The sequence below is a fragment of the Synchytrium microbalum genome (assembly GCF_006535985.1).
Source record: "Synchytrium microbalum strain JEL517 chromosome Unknown SmJEL517_scf0006, whole genome shotgun sequence".
Classification (NCBI taxonomy): domain Eukaryota; kingdom Fungi; phylum Chytridiomycota; class Chytridiomycetes; order Synchytriales; family Synchytriaceae; genus Synchytrium; species Synchytrium microbalum.
This window is the reverse complement of record NW_022158355.1, coordinates 258,612-279,293: the sequence shown is the minus strand read 5'-3', so window position 1 is coordinate 279,293 and position 20,682 is coordinate 258,612. Positions and strand designations below refer to the sequence as shown.

Genomic DNA, 20,682 nt, shown 5'->3' with positions numbered 1-20,682 from the left:
TAGCGAGTATCCATGATGTGATGGCTACGAGGGCCATCATTACGAGCAGTAACCGTGCGTCTAGGAGCACGTACTGCTGCTGATCTACTAGTGGTGACTGTGTTGGTGTTTGTATTGTGGGAGAAGATGGTGTGGTGTGGGACCATGATGTTGATGGAGGGATGTATATGTTTGCGGTGTGTATTCGTAGTTTGGGTGCCTGCGGCTGCAGTATCACTGACTCTATAGGTATATTATCACTGGTGGTTGATGATGATGTGCTATTTGATGCGCATCTGGTTCGTATGCCGAGGTAGTCCGCTAGAGATGGCTTGAATGATGCGAATAGTTGTGAGAATGTGCATGTCCAGTAGTCCATGTTGCTTGTTTGGTTGTGGGAAATCGATTCCGAGTAGAACGAAAGAGAGGACATTATTGGCCGATAGCCCCCAAGTAAGTTCACCGAAATGGAGGCCTATGTATGAGTGTTCGTAGTGAGATTGATCTCGTTCGTTGAAGCTTTGGATATCTCAGATCGATCAAGCTTTTGTAGCTGTAACTTTTTGTACGTTTTGAATGTTGAACTTACAAGACTTGACTATAATACTAGGCCACTAGGAAATGAATTGTCGATCAATTCTACGCGATGCCAGCCTCATACACCGCTGTACATCCAATCTCGTGCACAAAACACCAACATCAAAAATGACACGTTCTACATTCCATGTAAGCTTCCCCCTTTATGTTTTTTGACTCAAACGTTGAGGTAAAATCGCTCACCAATATGAAAATCTATGCCATAGCGTCTATTCTCATCAGACACACCACCGTCCGGCATAGGAACAATCCCATTCGTCGAACCTCCATCCGAAATAATACCATTACGCACTGGATCTTTACGTGCAACACTCCTGAATCGACCAAAGGCATTAAATGCACTCAGTTTATCAATGATGAAGTCATTGACGAATCATTTGACTGACTTTGATCGTGATTTGACGGGTATGGCGTTGATGATTAGCAAGTATGGAGAGTGTAGGGCGTTTTGTTCGGGTGGTGATGCTAAATGTGAGTATAGAAAGGAGTCTATTGTTGTCGGAAAGAGCTGAAGAATCATACCTCCTGATTTATATTGCGTGTGTTTTTTGTTTGTTGGAGTGATGTTGCTCCAATTTGGAAATGGGAATCTATGTCAAGCCCATGCGTTTACGCTTTCTGTATACCTTCTTTTAGCTGTGGCAACATACTTGTCAAGTGGTGATGAACAGGGTAAAGCTTCTGCATATGAAGTCTTAACTACATTGTACAAGACTTGCCATGCTATCGGAACGCTGAATACGCCGTTAGTGGTCGTAATGGATGGCTATACTAGTAAGCAAATGATATTTTTTTGTTTCTTTGGAGACTTCTCGCTCTTACAGAACTCATTTTATTAGTGGGCGGAGGTCTTGGACTATCAGTACACGCTCCAATCCGAGTCGCAACCGAAAACACATCAATATGGGTCCCTGAAGGTTCCATTGGTCTCTTCCCAGACTCTGGTGTCGCATGGTTTCTAGCTCGTGGTATTGACGGTCCTGCTGTTGGATCCTATCTGGCGCTCACAGGACGCAAGATTAATGGCATGGAGGCTGTGTATGTAATATGGTTCAGCGCAAAAGAAACAATCCGCATTCGCATCAATGCCTCTGCATTTTAGGCTATCAGGATTCGCAACACACTTCGTACCATCCGACCGTCTCCCAGCAATGATTGACGCATTGTCAGATCTGCGGACGACTGATTTGCGAGTTATTGATTCAGTCATTGAGGATTTCGTGGGCAATGCTCCATCTGTTGATGAGTGGAGTAATTGGGCTATATCTGGTGATGTGAGAGATGGTATTGAGAGGTGCTTTAATTCTGCGTCGTTGGGGAGTATTGTGAAGGCTCTTGATGCTGAGGTTTGTGTATTACGGCAGCGAAAAGAGCAGATCGTCAATGTTGACTTATGTTTTTCTCTAGAACTCATTATGGTCTTCGGAAACACTGAAATCAATGCAAGCACAATCACCGACTGCTATGAAAGTCACCGCTGAGCTAGTACATCGAGCTCAGAAATTGGATTTTGCGAGCTTTATGAAACTTGAGCAGAGGTTGGCTTGGTTTTTTACGGTATGAGTGATTTTGTCCTGGTTCTGTTTTATATTTTCTGAAGTGCTAGTTTTCTTAGCATACTGTAAAAGATTTCGCAACTGGAACAGCTGCAAGTAGATTGCAGTCAAAACAAGAGTCAGTACCAGCATGGAGCCCTACATGGGAGGAAGTTATAGATGGAATAGCGTTTACTGATAACGATGTGAAGATTGTGTTTGGAGATCAGGATGCGTAAGTGTTGGTTAATTCCGAAGGTTGAGAATTCAAAAGTTGATAGTTGCATTTTTTCCGCGATGTCGAGTCAGACCTTGCATGACACTCTTTTCTCATTTTTACAGCAAAATACCCGAAGACGCACTCCTCCCACCCCTAACAACCCAACCCACCCTCTACAACACCAAAACCTTCCAAAACTACATTGGCCACACAGTCGTCGGCGTGCCCTCCGAAGAAGACGTCCGCAAATTCATAACCGGTGAAGCATCCGGCGCAGGCTCATTCGCATTCACGCGAACAGAGCTTATAGACTGGTTTGCTGCTAACTGGGGTGCGTTCTTGGATCAAGAGCACCTGACTCCTATCAGCGTTATTGATGGGAGTGGGACTGGTGGTAGTCGGTATATAGATCCCAATTACGATGAGGTGCATGGATTGGGTGCTGGTGGGAGACGGAAGAGGGAGAGATGGGGTGTGAGACAGAGGATTGAGAGTGTTGTGAATAGGAGGTGTAGTGAGAAGGATGGGTACTTGAAGTGGAAGGGCTGAATTCATGAGGTAGATCATGGAGAAGATTTTTTGGTATGGTTGATTACTTGGAAGCCATTGTGGGGATATCTTAGGGAGGATTTCTGTTGCATATATAATTGTACAAAGCATCGATATTAAGACAATGTGACAATACGTTATCAACACGACGCGAATATGTCAAACTCCAATGCGTCATTTTTTTGCCTGCAGTTGAAATAGATTTGCGACATTCATAGAACATGATTTCATATTATTTGGAGACTCTCGCTGTTTAAAATCTTGCACACAAACACAATTACAATTTCTGACTGGCAGAACTGCCAAATCCAGTCAGCTTACTCAACGGACCACCATCTAAAACTTCCAAACAGATATCACCCAATTCACGGAAATTGACGTAGTTTGCTGCGTATGCTGAGTTGTTCTATATGTGATGATGTCAGGTCAGTGCTTTGAACCTTACGGAGCAGAAAACCGATTGGATATTCAGGAAATGATTGGTTTACCTGACCAAGAGCAACTCGTGCAGCGATACCTTGCCTTATGACAGTACCTATAGAAAAAAATGAGGGATGAGTTGGCTTGCAATCTTGCTTCGTTGTATGGCTCTGGTCCTGTTTTTGTGCATGGAACTGCGGTTCATAAAGAACACCGACACACACCTCTAAACATGGCAAACACAATACAAAAAGCCCAGTTCTTGATTGGGTATTCACGGCCTGCTGTTTGGCAGCTGGTGAAATACAATGTGGTTAGGAGTGTGTTGACAGAGCCGATATAAAGAAACTTATATCATATCCTCTCATATCGCTTACTATCGTCTAATGAGCTCATCAGCTTCCGGAATAGGGAGAGGACGGGGGGCATCACGTAACCCTTTGGGAGCAGGGGTGTACCACATTTGTGGTGTGTGGGCCAAGTCTGCTAAGGGGTGGCCGATTGTGCTTAGTTCTATAGATGGTATGAAATAGTTAATATACTGAGAGCTTTGTAGGAAGAGCGGTTTCATGAAAAATAAATGGGTGAGTTTTTTTCCTACGTACCCCAATCCAAAACAGCAACAATCTTAGGCTCGTTCATGTCGTATATGACATTGTCACTTTTAATGTCGCCGTGGAAGAGTGTTACTGTTGTTGCGAATGGTGTGAGTACATCAGCCAAAAAAGAAAGGTTAGTCCATGGCTACATGTTGGAACATCACACACCTTCATCAGCAACCATATTCTTCCTCAACCAATCTTCAAGTTCGTCTTGTCGTGTCATTGGTCCAATTGGATTTCCAGTCTTGTCTTTTACGCTTCCTTGAACTGGTTGAACAGATGTCAATTAGTATACTGCCAAAGAATACCTCCCACAAGAATAGTAATACCTTTAGACAAGTTCGACAAATTCTTCAATTGCCTCTCATAATACCCTCCCAAACGTCCATAATCTTCCAACCCGACCTTCTTGACATCAATCTTGTGCAAATGCGCCATCTGATCAATCATTTCGAAGTAGTATGTTCGTCGATCATTGTATGGCACGGTTGGCAGGAGTGGGGATGAAAAGATGCGGCCTGCGATGAAGGACATGACGAAGAAGGGGGATCCGATTACGGACGAGTCTTCGCACAGCACGTAGGCTTTGGGGACTGGGTAGTTGGAGTTTTGGGAGAGGGCACGGATTACCTTGTATTCTCGTTCGACCTATCATAGGGAAGAATTGTTAAGAGTGTATTGGGTTAAGAGCGATTGTGTCAGTAACATACTGCATGGGCTTGCTTGCTGATGAGAGAACCTGGAGGCTTCTTGCGCACTACGAACTTGGAGCCTTTGGCGTCCACGACAAAGAAACTTGGATTTGATTGTCCTGTTGACGTCAAAAGGAAGGGTGATCAGATATACAGCTTCATTGCATTGGCTTCAATATGTTCAGCGGATGAAAAGTCAACATTATCCCAACGAGATCTCTACAACGTCATCGCACGAAATGTCGATCCAACACACACCAAGCTTGAATTGTTTGAGCTCAATAGGAGCTACGAGATCAGAGACATGTTGGACCAGGTAGCTTTCAAGTTTCTTAACGTCGAATTCGTGGCCAGCTCGGAATTCGGTGACATCTTGCTGTGAAAACGTTATAGAAAAAGTCAGTTCCAGCGAGCAAGACACGAATGATGCTAAAGGATAGAGTAAGCCTCAGTACGTACTCCGTGTTGATTGTCTCCTTCCATGGCTGTTTGGGGTGTAATGTTTTTGTTGGTCTTGCAGATTTGTGAGAATCACTTTATCCGGGCTTCACGAGTTTGAATTGTATGCGTTCGCTACTACTAGAAGCCTCTATCGCGTAAATAATATATAGGAATTCACGAATATAACGAATTTCGTCCCGTATCTGGTCCCGATCGTGTTTACATGATATCTTTGTACACTCTCGTACCAAACTTGGTGCAGAATAGGAAGACGTGCGGAGAAGGCAATCTTTTATGCAGCCTGGCTAAAGCATACTCAAAACGCGATGCAATTATGCGGCTTCGATTAATAGCTGACCAGTAGTAAAGATATGCCAGAGCGCTCCGAAATCTTGAATTTCAGGCATTCAGTCATTGACGATCCAAATCGGTATGTGGTTGATTTCATTGGATTTTTATTTAAAGGTCTTCTATTTATGTGATGATAGATAGCTCTCGCTGGTGACAATAGTGCAGAAAGGCGTCAGACATTTGATAGACAACAACTTGAGAATGACAAAAAATCAAGTTTCTTCGGCTTGATGACGCTTGAACGGGATTTCAAAACACGTGAAAACATGCGGATGACACGGCCCTTTGATGTCATGCTAGTCCGAGCTGATTCGCATCACCTTAACTCTCACACGAACCCCAACTGAAGTCCAGTCGATCTCCCAGCGGACGAGAATTATTTAACAAGCCACTATCAGTAACAGAATGGAGTGACCGTCTCGCCATACATCATATTTGGTTCCAAACATCTCTTGTTGGTAAATATGTCGGGGTAGCGGACACGAACAATGGTGGTGATGCTGCTACTACTACGTACTACTACGAATGGAGCTCATGAAATTATGAAGAGTATAGAAGGTATAATGAACCAAGAAGTTTATCGACTTATTACGAAACGTCAACTGACATGTTCACTCAAACTTTCAACACGTATCTACAATGCCAACCTTATCATCGTCATGGCCATCATCAACATCATCAGCATCGGCATCACCAGCAAGCGAAGCACCCATGACATCAATACCATCCTAGTACGGTTCGAATATCGCTCATACTACTATAGTAGTGGAGATTCTGTCGTACCATCATCACCAATATTCGTTACTTACGAATCTACTACTCACAACCCTTCAACAGCCAATTATGTGAATAACGGATAAGGGTGGGATACTAGGCCGGCATGGGTGAAGAATCTTCTGCAATTGGATTTGAGTGCAGAAGATGGGTTTTTCTTCTAACTATGCTAATCCACAAACGAAGCACATCAAAAGCTGCTGGAATGTTGAGCATATAGAAAGCTGTACAAAGTCATGATGAATTTGAGGGTTGGTTGCATATATATTGTAACATGAATTTCATTTCAAGAGGAGCTTCATCAACCATCTTCGTTTTGAGAACGTTGGATTAAATCTTTTTTTGATTTTCAAATATGATGTTGGAAATGATTTCTACTTCGTGTCAACATGATGTATCGTCAACTGGTCGAGACACAGAGGTGAGTTTCTTCGTCGTCAACGACCATTCAGAGAGCCTCAACCTATTTCAAGACCCTGGTCCATCGGCAAATCGAAGACATTGGCGTGAGAATGAGCTGTTGTTAAGCACGAGTCCTTTGGAAACTTTGGATCGACTATGAAGAGGTTTTGAGATGGAATGATCAGAATGTCCTTATGTTAAGCAAATCCAATCAATAGTGAGAGCTTACGCACCAATGAATGATCGAGCTGTACATTAAGAAAAATGGAACTTTATAAAACTATGCTAAAAAAAACACACAGGATCTCATCAAATGAAAATACACCTTTGTTTGGTCGGGAGACATTTTGAGAGCCAGCGAGTGATAGCATCTGACGTTCTTGGCTTCAAATATATTTTACAGAATGCCACAAAAAATGATGGCGAGTGCGACAAAGCAACTAACACTTTTGGAACATCATTCAACTCATACCACCCATCCCACCACCACGCCCATTCCGCCTTTTCGATGGTGGAGGCGATTTGGACTTTGGTCTGAGCGATTCGACCTCTATCAAAATGTAATAGATGTTGAGAATGTTGAATATCATCATGCAAAAAAAATTCACAAAACAAAACATAATGAATCTTAATCATACAGTACCCTGTGAAGCACCAACAAGAGTCCCATCAGGTCCATCAAATTGAGGCCAGTACTTTGTCGGATTGAAATCAGATATAGATAGATCCGATCCTACTGTTACCCATCCAGGTCGCATGTTGTGGTCCTGGTGGGGAAAAAAGGTTGGAATGCGAAATCGAAACATCTTCGGTTATGATGCCTTCGCACAGTTTTCTTTTTTCTTCACAGTCCAACAACCCCACACATCTCATACACATACCTCTCCAAATAATTCAAGTCGTCGTCGTCCAAGACAAAAGTGTTCAATGAGATGGTACATTTCTTCAGGTTTGGCTGTACCTGTTTATGCCAAAAATTTTTGAGTCATGACACTTGACGTCTCGTGTTGAGAGAGGATTAGCAACATATTGCATTGGGATCAATCCAGTACTCACTTCCAAAGGGAGGCTCTTCAGTAATAATGACATCAGTATCAATATTACAATGGACAAGATGTCCATCAGTGCTTCTACGAACAGTTCCACGTATACCCATCAAGCAATGTTCTTTTGTATGCTGTAAGATTCCTCTTGGTTCAACGATTTGTACACCCTTTACGAGTAAAAGTACATGTCAAGAAGATTATTGATTGCGAAAAAAGATACCAGCAACTTCGCCATATTACCTGCGAAGTTCGATTTGTTTTAATCCACGCAACATCTTCAGACCTTCTAAACCCCCATCGATGTAATACTTGACGTCCCTTGTCAAGTCCCTCGGCATCACCAACCCACAAGAAACAGAAGGATATGGGAGCAGCAATGTCTTCGATTCTTAGAGCTTCGATTTCAGGCCACGACCATGACGACTGTCCTGTTTTGGAGAGGTTTGTGCTTCCTGCGACGGCGGATACTCGTGAATATCTGGTGTCAGGAGAGCGAGGAGCGTCAGCCAACCAAAAAAAGTCACTTTCAAAATTGATGCAAACCACTGATACACACTCTTCAAGTGGTGGATCGACAAGAATAACGTCAAATTTGCCACCTAGACTAGCATTTAGGTCCAACGTCTTTAGGTCTGCACGCAGAGACATGCTAGGAGTAGCTCTTCTAGCGACATTGTCATCCTTGAGTCTAGTCAGTTGAGCAAGTCTTGGGTACTCGTCGTATCGAGAAGGCAAGGGTGGTTCACGAATAGTGTTTTGTGGGCGCACACCAGTGTTTATAAAGTGTTGAGAGTAATCGTTCCGTACTATTCTTGTTTCCTAATGGATAAATGGTTTTTGGTGTGAGTGTGAATATCATGTGTTTGATATCGATAATGTTGCGACAATCTGACGCGGTGGCATCGTACCTTGACAGGTTGAATGGATTTTATTGGATATTTTCCAATGATTTGTTCGTTTAGTAGATCCGTATATGTCTTGATTTGAGCAGCTTGATGTTGTTTTGGTCGAATGTTATGAGATCCAATTATATGCGATCGACGTCGTTGTCTCTCACGTATCTCGCGAATGAGATCTGAATGAGTCGATGCAGGCATTATTACAGCCTTCCCTCTGTTGGCGTTAAAGTTCAATACTGAATGATCACGCCAATTCGATATTTTCAAAAAAACAAAAAAGTTAGTGATGGCGAGCTTTAACGTGTATAAGAAGGTGATAGAGTACGGAGATCATGTTGTGATGTACACGGTAAGCTGCGTTACAGCATTTATCACGTCTGACCTCGTGGAAATTCACTAACAAGCTTACACCTAGACTCCAGAAAACATGCAGCTCATCAAAATTACAGAAGGAAGTGTATATAGAAACAAATACGGCGACTTCAAACACTCGGATGTAGCTGGAAAGAGATACGGTGACAAAGTAAAGCCATGCATCGATGACAACAGGAATTTTCTTCGCATGTCTGACATCCAAACATTCACACGTTAGATCAGCTCTGTAAATAAACGAGGATTCATGACCCTCCTATTCCCAACTCCTGAAATGTGGACTCTCTCCCTCCCTCACAGAACTCAAATCCTCTACTTTGCAGACGTCGCCTTTATATCTGCCTACCTGGAACTCAAACCAGGTGTCAAGATGATTGAGTCTGGGACGGGATCGGGGTCGTTCTCGCATTCTATTGCTAGGACTATTGCGCCTACGGGCAAGCTGTATACATTCGAGTACCATGAGGAGAGGGCTGAACGTGCGCTGAGGGAGTTTGAAGAGCATGGGTTGGCGAATGGTGTGAAAGTCGAGTGCAGAGATGTTTGCAAGAATGGGTTTGGGATGGAGGATGCCGTTACTGCTGGTATGTCATGTGTTGAAGGTTTGCCTCAAACATTTCTCTCATATACCCATTGGTTTTTTTGCTAGTGTTCCTGGACTTGCCAGCTCCTTGGGAAGCAATACCAGCTGCTAAATCTGCATTCAAAAAGAATCGAATTGGTAGAATATGCTGCTTCAGTCCAAACATAGAACAGGTTACGAGGACTGTTGACGAGTTGGATTCTAATGGGTTTAGAGGTAAAGTAAAAAGCGTTATGCATTCAAGTACAGCATGTCCTCCTCGTCTCTAAGTTTCTTTCAACTTAGAAATCAAAATGTTTGAATGTCTATTACGCTACCACGAAATGAGACAAGTCGGCTTTAAAGCAATCCCAGCTGCTTTACCTGCTCCCATACCACGAAACAAAATCAGTCCTTATGACTTGATTGAGGGTACATGGGATGAAGTCTCTGAGGACGCTGTCTTACAATTCGAGGCTTCGAACCCACCAATAGCAGATGATGCCAGTAAAAATCAGCCTACGAATGATATGGAAGTAGATGAAGTAGAAGAGACGGATACGAATAAGGAGGATGCTGTGAATGGTGATGGTGCTCAGAGACCTCATGCTAATAGAAGGCAAAAAGCTGTGCTGTTGGGAGAAGTGGCTATGTCGAGACCTAAACGAGATATGAAGAGCCATACTGCGTATCTTACGTTTGGGATATTGCCACCTAGGGCATAGAGAAGGTGTTTGCCTGATAAGATATTAAAGTTTTTGTACATAACAGCACAAAGGAATAGACGTCATCAGACAACCAAAAAAAACGTCCTCAACAGTTACCGAATATTATTAACTAATTAAAATGGAATGCATTTGTAACGATTAAAAACATAAGAGGCCCTAAGGCACACGAGCGAGCAAGAAGAAAAAGTAATATGATTCCCCCCAAACAACATAAGCTAACCCAAAACAGCATTCACATCAGAAGATTGAGTGACACAGCCACATCTCTCCTAATCATCATTTTCGTTGACTCTCCTGATATAAAACCAGTTCACTATAATGAGGATGATTGAGAAGATGGCGAACGCGACCTCCACATATCCTGCGTTATTGTTGTGGTCTACAGCCAGGTAGAAGATGCACACTCCGATGGAGACTAGGAGCCAGACAATGTAGTAGAGCTGTCATATGTTTAAGGTTAGTGAACGTAGCAAAAAATCGACACAGACTATGTTAGCATCACACTCCACATGGTCTTGCAGCTTAAGTTACATGTATACACAACATACCAAGTTTCCATATCCAATAAGAGTCCAAGATGAGCATATCAGTCCGAAGATGTTGAGAGCGCCCCTATCATCACCAAAGTGTTGAATTCTCTGGCGTAACCAGTTCTTTTTTGCTTCCAGACAAACCCATTCATACCAAATAGCCAATATAATCCCAACGATAAGCGCAGCAAGCGATCCAAAAAATGCACTCCAGATAGACAGTCCGATCAACAAGAAATCACAGAATGCGAGAAACCACCTGGTTCCTCTTGTTCTCTACGTAATGATACAGTGTCAGTGTTGCAGGAGTGTGCATTTGAGCCGTGAAATCACTACACGGTTAACATGTTGCTATGTGTCTTTGGATGTGTTCATGGCTTGCTGCTCCACCACCGCCCAGGCTTTTCAAACATCGGGAAGGCGGAGCGCAGTAGAGATATGGGAGGGGAGCTTACTTCGTATTCACGACGCCTGGATTCTTCTTCGCCCATTGTTTTGCTATGTGCTATTGGTTTGTTGAGATTGTGTTTGGGAAAGCGGAAGTTGAATTTTTTGGAGGCTGTAACAGCAGACGAATGAAGCTATGAACGCATCAATAGACGTGTTTTGAGGATCTAAAATAAACTTATTTTTGTAGATAAAATTGCAAAATGCGAGAAGATAAACATATAGACCAAAAAACCGTTTCTCTCCACTGGGTAGATATAGCTCGTTCAACCATTTCCTTCTCAGACATCGCAAACAAAAACACGCCTTAATCATATTCAGCTTGCCCAGCGTCACCATATGAACAACCCAGCAGCCAACGAAATCACGAATGGACAAAGGATGTGATCACCGATACCTCTTTTCCATGACGATAGTATTCAAGACTCAACAGGACAATTCAACAATGATTTTGGTGAGGATTTGAGCTGGTTTAATGCTACTACTATAGTGTGGTAGAAAGTGGTTAGGAAAGCTGTTACGCGCATGATGAAGACTGGTTGAGTACTTTTTTTGCTGGACTGGCCTCAGTTTCAGTACCACCATACAAGAATAACAGACGTCCCAGCAACGTTCCATATTTGTTTGCCCTTTTGGTATTTGTCAGTTCTTATATCCAATGGCGTTTCAAATCATGTCCAGATGAAGCCAAACAACAACGACGACATCGTTCTTGATACTCCTGAAAGCATATTTGTTTGTCAACAAGTTGTCCTCAAACTGGTTTTACTCGACAATCTCGGCATCATCATCCTCGAAAATCCCTCGTTTCCAAATAACTGCATGAGTATACTTCAGTCTCTATGAATGGGAGAAGTGTGAGCTCAGTGATGAGCGAAAAGCATGTTGGACTTTTGGGGTTGAGGTAGTGCGGAAATATGTGCTGTGAAAGGTGACTGATAAGAAGAGCGACCCCTCAGGGAGTGCCATAATTTGTCCAGACGGTTTTGGCTTTTTTGTTTGCATTTTGTCTTATGACAGTAGTAGGCAATCTTGTAGAGCAGCGCCCTTTTTCGGCACTTTAACGACGTGAATAGAGACCATGATCTCTTCATTTGGGATTTTACCATCGACTATGATGTGGTTTAAAGAATGTTGATTGGTGACGAGGAAGATGACAGAAAAATATTGCCAACTTGAAAGGAGCTCTAGCAATTTTGGACGCTCTTGACTGACAATTCACAATGAGAGTGAATTGGTTCATTCGCAAATACTCCCAGTTTCCTGAATACCGGCAGCGTTTGGAAACCTCCAAGCAAAACAAAATGTTCGACACCGGAAGCTTTCTATGAAATGTCAAGCAAAGACAGCCCTTCATCAACCGCATTGCATCATCATCGATAACACATGTCGGTTCTCTTCTGACGTGTTTGCAAATTGTGGTAGATGTTAGCAAGACTCACTACTCACATGCTGTTCGAATTGATATTTAGCTACGTGATTTCAACACGGCATAATGCAGAGTGAAGCCTAATGCGATTCTAGGTATGTTGAAATCGTTCTGATGAAGTTTCTTCTAGACTGTTGGTTGGATTGCGTCCAAAGCATACAATTTGACTTTCTCACAAAGTTTATGAGTTCTAACGATTCCAGTCAGTTTAACGAAGGTCCGATTATCAAGACGCCAAATGGATTTACCTTATAGGTCACTGAGGGCTGGAATGTCATTAAGCGTCGTTAATACACCACGAAAGCTTCGAAACTGGGAACTGGTAGGTTTTGCTCATTTCAACGTAGCGTTGGTTTTTATGGAGGTTGAGTTTGAATCCAATATATTCTACATATCGCCAGTATGTAAAATAGCGCTTTATACACGAAGCAGAGGCTCTGAACACCATCTTCAATCCATTGTCAACATGTCACAGCAAGAGCACCACCTTCCAGCAATTATTATGGGGGCTACAAGATCTCGCTTGGAACCTATTTGCGCCTAAAATCATTGGACATTCTTACAGAGTCGAATTTCTTCATGCAGGCACTCGTTGTTTCATGATAACAAGAATTCCTTTTATGCAAAAGTTTTGTACCGAAATAGTAGTATAGACTAAAAAACTTGATGTAAAAGAAATCATGTTTCAACCCCTTCGAATTTTCCTTTCGTTCTCTGACAATGCAAGCAACGACAAGACTTCTCCATCTTCAGTCTGCCCAAAACCATCATACCAGCCATGAAACTCTAATGGACAGATGATTTGATCTGCGACACGTTTCTTTTCAATCATGGTAATAGTATCTGAAGCACCAACAGGGACTGCGACGATGAGTTTGGCTGGGTGTAGAGGTTTGAGCTGTTTGAATGAAGCCCGTAATGTGGCTAAGAAGCAGAGATTGGAAGGCGGTCAAGAGCATGCAGCGAAGTTTACTGTGTTGTTTTTGGTCTCTCCCCCTGTTGTAATATCATCATCCACGACAATAAAAGTCATTGCAGCAACATTCAATGGTGGTTTGCCTTTTCTGTATTTCTCATTTTGACGATTGAGTTCTCAGTCTAACGTTAGATATGGTTTCCGTCATTCAAATTCCAACAAAAAAGACTTCTATCTTCTTCGGATTAACGCCCTCAAGGACTTTACCCCTTCTCAACAACCTTCCTCACATCATCACTCGGCAATCCCAACATCGATACCCCCTTGAATTCATGTCCCCACAAATAGCACCAAATGCCAATTCCTCATTTTCAGGTGTACCCAAATTGCGATAAATGATGACGTCGAGTTGCACATTCAGTGCCTTTGATGCCTTTGAGACTTGATATGCGATTGGCACACCTTCACGAGGTAAAGTCAGGACGATGGCGTTTGGATTGAGTCGGATGTGATGAGGTTTGACGCACTTCAAATGTACATGCAGGCAACGTGGAGGTTGATCAACAACAAAGGAAAAGTTCAAAATGACGACTTACCTGTCTCGATAACACACATGAGCCTCTTTTGAAGTATAAGCTGTTTGTTAGTTTTTACAAAATGTTCGACGTGATTGTGAGCTGCAGTGTGAAACATGTAATAAAGCAGTAAGTTCTAAGTCAATAGCGTGTTAATAGATCTTCTTACGATTTTGAGTCTTCATTCTTAACACGCCCAAAATTCAAGCTTGCTTTTTTCTACAAAAATATTTCACGAACAATGAGCTGTGACACTTCTGATCCACTTGTAATTTGACAAGGAAAACGTCTCATTATCAAGAAAACAAGGCGATTCACCGTCCGGCATCATGGACCCGAATAGTAAGTTTGAAATTAAGTGTGAAAGCTTGCTTGATGTTTGACTCACTTCAAATTTCAACGTTTTTAGCATTGAATCAGGTCGTGGAGGTGAGTTTTCTAGCCGAATCAAGTATATTTTAAGAGATACTAGTATGTAAACTGATGCCTTATTCAAAAACTAGGCTCTGAACACCATCTTCAATCCATCATCAACAAACGACCAACGACGAATAGCTCAACAAGTACGTTGCTGATCCAACAAAGTTTGCGATCCAGAAAGTTTAGATTCATTATTCTTCATATTCATATCACTTGCATCTGACGGTCCAGCTTCGTCTTGACCAAACACATAACACACTCCACATTCACAATCTAGTTCTGTGAAAGTGTCAAAGAAGCTCCTACTGGACCCATCGTTGGACACTTTCTCGCTCGTAAAGATTCAGGACAACCAGATGTAGTCAGGCATTTTGGATTGTCAGCACTCGAACACGGTATCAGGTTTCATTGGGCTCAATACACGGCACAAGAACGTGAACAGATTCGAAATTGTGTTGTTGATCTTGTTCAGAATGTAAGTTTGAGATATTGCGAGATGCTTACTACAAGGAAGAGGCTCTAACACGTCATTGTCACGAAAAACAGGGCACGAAAGATATATTAATTGAGCCATTATACATCAAAGAGAAATGTGCTCGATTATTTGTTGAAGTCGCTAAGCGTATGTGGCCTGGACAAGCTTGGGACAATGCTGATAGGCTTTTGAGGCAGCTTTATGATGCAACTGTAAGTTGAAATAAACTAGGGTCTGCGTTGTCATATACCATTGACCCACGTTTTTTAGCCAACTACACGAGAAGTAGTCCTCCTCATTCTCAGGTCACTAGCAGAAGACGTATTCGTATTCGAAGATGCAGTCGCAGAACTCCGTAAACGTGAATTATGTTCTGCAATGATGGCATCAGCTATCTCGTCACATTTACTCGAACAAGAACGCCAGAGTCGACTTGCTGAAACACAGAACGCTAATGGGGGTGGCATGGTTGGTGTACCTGCTGCTACTGCTACTGGTGCCGTGCCGATATCTGTTGCTGGCATGTCCAGGAAGTTGGATGTTGACATGTTGAGTAATTTACATCAGATGGATCAGAACAATGAAGGGTGGCTTGCGAGGTGGTCTAGAGCGTTAGGAGAGTTGCATGATGAATGGAGACGAGAGGTGAGAACCTGCTATTCAAACTTGGAAGCATGATCGGGAAGGTGTTTATTTCCCCCTTGTTTCTAGGGTCAAATTGGAAACGCGCCAGCGTCCAGTATTGCAGAAAAGTTATGTGTAGCTACTTTGAATGCTATACAGATGTATTTGGATTGGGTGTGGTTGAGGTGAGACACAAAAAACGAACTTCTCAGAACTGCTCAAGAATTGTCGGTTTGTTTAACGGTCTTGCTCAATAGTTCATTGGTCGAATGCAAGCTAGTACATCGTATCATCGAGCTACTCATTTCCGACAGTCCCTCTATACGCTTAGTACGTAATCATCAACTTACAATCAGGTGCCACGATGTCTTATCGTTTTTTTTGTAGGCTGCTGCTGAATGTTTGACAGTTCTCGGTGATCGCCACATTCCACCAACAGATACTTACCGAGACTCGTCCATAATTGAACCTGTATTCAGTTTTGGTCTTGATACAATGTTTGCTGCATGGGCTCGATCTCATAATGCTACGACTTTGGATCCAAGTACTTTGAATACTATAGAACAGACTGTTCTTGTTCCTGAACAAGAATATGCATTTTTGAAACGCTTTGTACAGGTTAGTGTTGTATCGCAGTTGGCATGACAGTCATATGTGATTTCCATCTAATGCTGTTTGTTTTGCGGTTGGTTTCTATGGTTGAAACTCATTTCTCCCTGAATGTCGTAGGCATATACACTCATTGGTGAAAATCACGTTTGCATGAAAAAACAAGTTAGTGTGGTACCACAATCTCTCAACAAGTACGTGCATGAACAAAGAAAAACCTTGCAGTTACGCGATTTGATGGTGGTATATACCTGTCACCCGTCTTAGATATTTAACTCTCATGATACTTATTGCCGATCACCCATCACTTTTACTTTCGTCATCAACGGACACGTTCTTTTCAGAGATCCTGAAGCATGAGAACTTCAAAAATGTACATATTGACAAATTGCACCTTTCTCTTTTTTTTCATGAGAGCCAACTTTTTCCCTTTAGACTGCGGAAATTCAAGCCATAATGCCAAAACTATTGGAACATTCAATTGAAGGCATATCTACCTCTGTAAGAGACACAGCTGGCTAATCTCGTCAACTCATGGGAATTAAACTTACTCGGCCCTTATTGCAGGTTGAGATATCAGAAGTCTCGAAATACTATCGAGATTTGGATTTCGCTACCACATCCGAATATAATATGTACCTTCAAACCAACCGCGTGAAGATCAAGGAGATTGTGAAATCGATTGTTGCTCTGAAGGTATTATCGCATTTCGGTCTTTCTCTGACAAATCCCATTGTTGATATCGTTTGATTTTTTCCCTCTAGCCTGTGGAATCATTCCAATGGTTGATTGGAAGGATACAATCTACATTGGTTGTTCCTGTCGAATCGTCTTCGCTGAATGGTGAGAATGCGATGTCCGTGAGAACCTTTTTTTTTGTGGCTCACATAGACACTTTACTCAGAGAAGGGCATGCTGACTCCTCAAGCTCCTGTATATCGTGCATTTGAAACAACTGCAAACTTAGTCGAAATCATGGTGCCTGGAATACCTGTTGAAATCATCAAGGGAACAGATGCGTCCAAGGTATAATATGTTGTACATGCACTACTTCGGCGCCACGTTTGTTGCTGATAGGATTTTTCTCTGCCACTCCGCAGATTGCCATTCATCAACAACTGCTACCACTGATGCAACAAGCTGTTCAAGCAATCATCAATTATGTTTCAAATGATTCAAGCATTTTGAGGTTTCAAATCAGCATGATATTACCTTTTGCTGCTGTATTGAGTACCAGTCGAGACTTGTTGATGGCTACTCTGACAAAAGTGAGTCTGACTGGATCTTTCTAGCTGTTTTTTTGGTTTTTACCTTCTCTTGCTCTGAAAGCTGTTCTCAATGGTGAGCTTTACTATGCTGTCTGAAACCAATGCTGTGCAACAACGATGGCCTATGTCTGAAGAGACCAAGATTGTTCGTATCAAGGCGTGTACTTCTTTGAGCAAGTTGGGAGTTGTTATGGCTGATGAGCTATTTGTGAGTATCACACTCAATTGCTCGGGGGTCCTGTTTGCTTTGTTTTCGCAAGTCCGTTAAACGTCAGAACATCTGTCACGTAGACTGTGTATGATCAAATCACTGGAGCCATAGCTGGTCTGATTCAAAAGGGACTCTTGTTTGAAGAAGAACATCGACATCTGGCTGAAGCGCAAATTACCATATTGTGGGTAGCTGGTCCCTTTTTTAGCAATACTCTATTACGATCTAACCTTCTCCATTTAGACATTATTCATCACTCGCACCGGACGAGAAGAGACTACGATTAAAAGTTGTGGTTGATCCGTACATTCAGAACTGGGCTTCGGTTCCTATGGCAGAGTTTGCAAGCAGCCCGACCAACTTTATGACCTTTTTGGGAATTGATGTCATCGCGTCGAATGTGGATACGCTGAATCGAGTGGAAGGTTCGTTGGAGACCGTCCAGCCTGCATTATATGAGAAATTGATGCAGAGAAAGTTTGACCGTAACAAGGTATACATATGTTTGACAAGACTTTTTTGGTCTGGCAGTTGCTGACACATGGACTTTTGTAGGTTGGGCTTATGGTAGCTGCATTGACTGCATTCCTTCGTCGAACAGTCGACACACGAAAGAAGAACAAGCATCCACTTGGTATACCACCATCTTCAGCTAAACGTAGAGAGAAACGGAATGCATCCAGTCCACCACCTCCCAACAGCTTTTGGAAAGAATTCTTGCCGAACATTGTTCCAAATGTGCTTTTGCTCATTCAGTAAGCGGGTCGAAACATTCGAGATATTCAAGCTTTGCTTTTTGCGTGTCTACTCCTAACGTTTTATCGTTAGGTCAATCCATTCCTTATGGGATATTCGAGCATGGGAAGGACTACCACCAGAATTGAGCAGCATTCGTGATATAAGTCCACCAGAACGCCAATTCTATGTATTTGGAACTGCTACGAAACGAGTTGATGACGATGGTACTGAAATGTCTGCGGGGCCATCTGGAAGTTCTCCTGAAGAGCTTGACAGGCAAATGCAGATTGTGCGGTTGTGGCTTGTGCATATGCGTGAGAACTGGTAAGCTTCCAATCAATATTGCTGAATCAATGCTTTCTTTTTGCAGAACCAATCGAAACGTTGACCTTTGGTTTCGTCAATAGTTATCACATGCTGGCATTGCTGACATATATCGATACAGACTTGTATACGCTTCCAGGCTTCTCTGAAGCTCTTACGACGTCTCTCTTCTCAGCCGCTCTCCACTTGGATAATAGGCATTGGAAGTCTCTCATCACAACAGCACTACCACCACTCATCATGCACTGTCCACCTGGAAATCCACTACTTCATTTAGTGCTACCGCCATTCTTTGAATATGTGACGAAACGTCTTGATTCAGAATGGGGTAGTGCAGCTGCTAAAGGAGGCTTCAAACCTGAGGATGAAGAGAATGGCATTGGCGTTGATGATGAAGACAAGATGGAGGATGTTAGTGATGAGATTGTATTTGAAAGAATATTGAGGGATTTTACGAGGTCTGTTGCAGAGTTTCTTGCTACTGTGTTTGCAGCTTCAATTGAAAAACGTAAGCATTACCTCATTTTATTGTTGCTTTTTTTGTCGATCATCTTCGTCTCACATTTCAATCTAATTTACTAGCACCACCACCAGCACCACGGCCAGTATTTGCCAATGAGGAGCTGGCCGAGTACATATTATCAAACGCCACTATATATACACCCATGTTGCATTGTCTTGCCCGATTGATTGTATACGAAGACACCAAATCAAGTCGTCGAGCATTGAGCACGATGATTCGGCTTGTACCCGTCATGTGTCGATCTGTACAGTTCGCTAGTTTTCTTGGTCGTGATGTGTTGATAGCTTCTTTGACGGTGAGCAAAGCTTCAATTTGGTTTTTTGATTATCTTTGCGCACAGGAGGATTGTGATGTGGATGCTGTGAACTTGGGAACGTTGGTGTTCCCATATTTGAAGACCTTGTTGCGTTTTTTATGCTCGTACTGAAAACACTCATCTCATCATCAACATAGACATTACACGATGGATATCACACGGAAGTACATAACGAAGCAGTCGCGCTTGTAGCAGAAATCCATCTCCGTCTCCGGTTTGGCCAAAACTCGACCATCCCATATGAAACCATGTTATCACTACCTGATATGACACCACAACGACTAGATGCCTTTGAAACAGAACTGAAAACAAAAACATCACCCAAAGATCAACAAGCTGTAGTCAAACTGTTCTTGCAAGGGATTACAGGAATGGCGATTTCTCAATGGTTTGTCAGGAAGGATTCATTTGTATTGTCGAGTGGGCCCAAAGAACGATTGCAGAATCGGCCGGCAGAGAGGGATTCACATCGAGGTGATATTATTGAAGGGACTGGGACGGATGAGTCTGTTGGGATTGATGGTATGTTTGCTAGCTCATGAGAATGATGGAAAGTTTTGTAGGAGGAAACTTGGTTATACATACACAGTGAGATGTTTGCATTATGTTTGCGGTGTTTGTGTTGTTTTGGGTCTTGTTTGAGGGGTGACGAGGTGTTTGCTCTTGTTGGAGGACAACAGCTTTTCGTCTTGAGTTGCGGGATACTGGAAAGCTTCACCTACGAACAGAGTGCTCAACCCTAACGGATGGATTTAGAGAGAAATATGAATTCATTTGTTGTTGAAGCTGCTTTTAGTTTTATGGCCTCAAACTCCCGGGGCCGCGAGAAGTGCCCTTCTAGGAACTTTTTCCCAAGAGCCTGATAAGAAAAGGCGGTAGACTTTGAGGCTATTACTGGTGCGTTTGCATGAAATAAAGGACGTTCATTGCTTTGAGACTATAGAACTATGATAACATTGGACGTGACTGACGCGTAACTGACTAGACTCTGCGGTGAGGTCAACATAACACTGGCATTGACCAAAATGGCACCTTCAAGCACCATCAACGGCGCATTCGACCAGTATATCCAGATTCCAAATTGCTGCTTGATTGACCGATATTAATT

General features: G+C 42.6%; 5 protein-coding genes across 5 annotated transcripts; 3 read left to right on the top strand and 2 right to left on the bottom strand.

Annotated features, from left to right (window-relative positions):
• Positions 1-684: 684 nt before the first annotated feature.
• On the top strand, positions 685-2,880 carry SmJEL517_g01744 (uncharacterized protein; the record flags this gene model as incomplete). The annotated part of the gene is made up of 8 exons (XM_031167672.1): positions 685-705; positions 783-1,047; positions 1,213-1,350; positions 1,416-1,614; positions 1,679-1,922; positions 1,984-2,133; positions 2,192-2,346; positions 2,454-2,880. 8 exons carry the CDS (start codon positions 685-687, stop codon positions 2,878-2,880), a joined length of 1,599 nt encoding a protein of 532 aa, XP_031026308.1.
• Positions 2,881-3,157: 277 nt separating this feature from the next.
• Positions 3,158-5,077, bottom strand: SmJEL517_g01743 (uncharacterized protein; the record flags this gene model as incomplete). Its single annotated transcript, XM_031167671.1, has 10 exons — positions 3,158-3,286; positions 3,369-3,415; positions 3,525-3,595; positions 3,678-3,813; positions 3,906-3,989; positions 4,068-4,169; positions 4,232-4,550; positions 4,613-4,713; positions 4,853-4,970; positions 5,054-5,077. The coding sequence occupies 10 exons, from the start codon at positions 5,075-5,077 to the stop codon at positions 3,158-3,160; spliced, it is 1,131 nt and encodes a 376-aa protein (XP_031026309.1).
• Positions 5,078-7,023: 1,946 nt separating this feature from the next.
• SmJEL517_g01742 (uncharacterized protein) lies at positions 7,024-8,705 on the bottom strand (the record flags this gene model as incomplete). Its single annotated transcript, XM_031167670.1, has 7 exons — positions 7,024-7,112; positions 7,206-7,329; positions 7,444-7,523; positions 7,619-7,775; positions 7,849-8,086; positions 8,165-8,427; positions 8,517-8,705. 7 exons carry the CDS (start codon positions 8,703-8,705, stop codon positions 7,024-7,026), a joined length of 1,140 nt encoding a protein of 379 aa, XP_031026310.1.
• An 88-nt stretch (positions 8,706-8,793) lies between these two features.
• Positions 8,794-10,166, top strand: SmJEL517_g01741 (uncharacterized protein; the record flags this gene model as incomplete). The annotated part of the gene is made up of 5 exons (XM_031167669.1): positions 8,794-8,856; positions 8,923-9,030; positions 9,100-9,463; positions 9,529-9,678; positions 9,748-10,166. The coding sequence occupies 5 exons, from the start codon at positions 8,794-8,796 to the stop codon at positions 10,164-10,166; spliced, it is 1,104 nt and encodes a 367-aa protein (XP_031026311.1).
• A 4,229-nt stretch (positions 10,167-14,395) lies between these two features.
• Positions 14,396-20,116, top strand: SmJEL517_g01740 (uncharacterized protein; the record flags this gene model as incomplete). Its single annotated transcript, XM_031167668.1, has 24 exons — positions 14,396-14,408; positions 14,476-14,495; positions 14,570-14,629; positions 14,764-14,961; positions 15,033-15,173; positions 15,232-15,606; positions 15,673-15,770; positions 15,843-15,915; positions 15,973-16,203; positions 16,315-16,388; positions 16,462-16,567; positions 16,630-16,695; positions 16,762-16,890; positions 16,959-17,037; positions 17,099-17,220; positions 17,295-17,462; positions 17,524-17,670; positions 17,754-17,857; positions 17,917-18,166; positions 18,229-18,428; positions 18,502-18,735; positions 18,819-19,243; positions 19,318-19,553; positions 19,712-20,116. The coding sequence occupies 24 exons, from the start codon at positions 14,396-14,398 to the stop codon at positions 20,114-20,116; spliced, it is 3,954 nt and encodes a 1,317-aa protein (XP_031026312.1).
• Between the last annotated feature and the right edge of the window lie 566 nt (positions 20,117-20,682).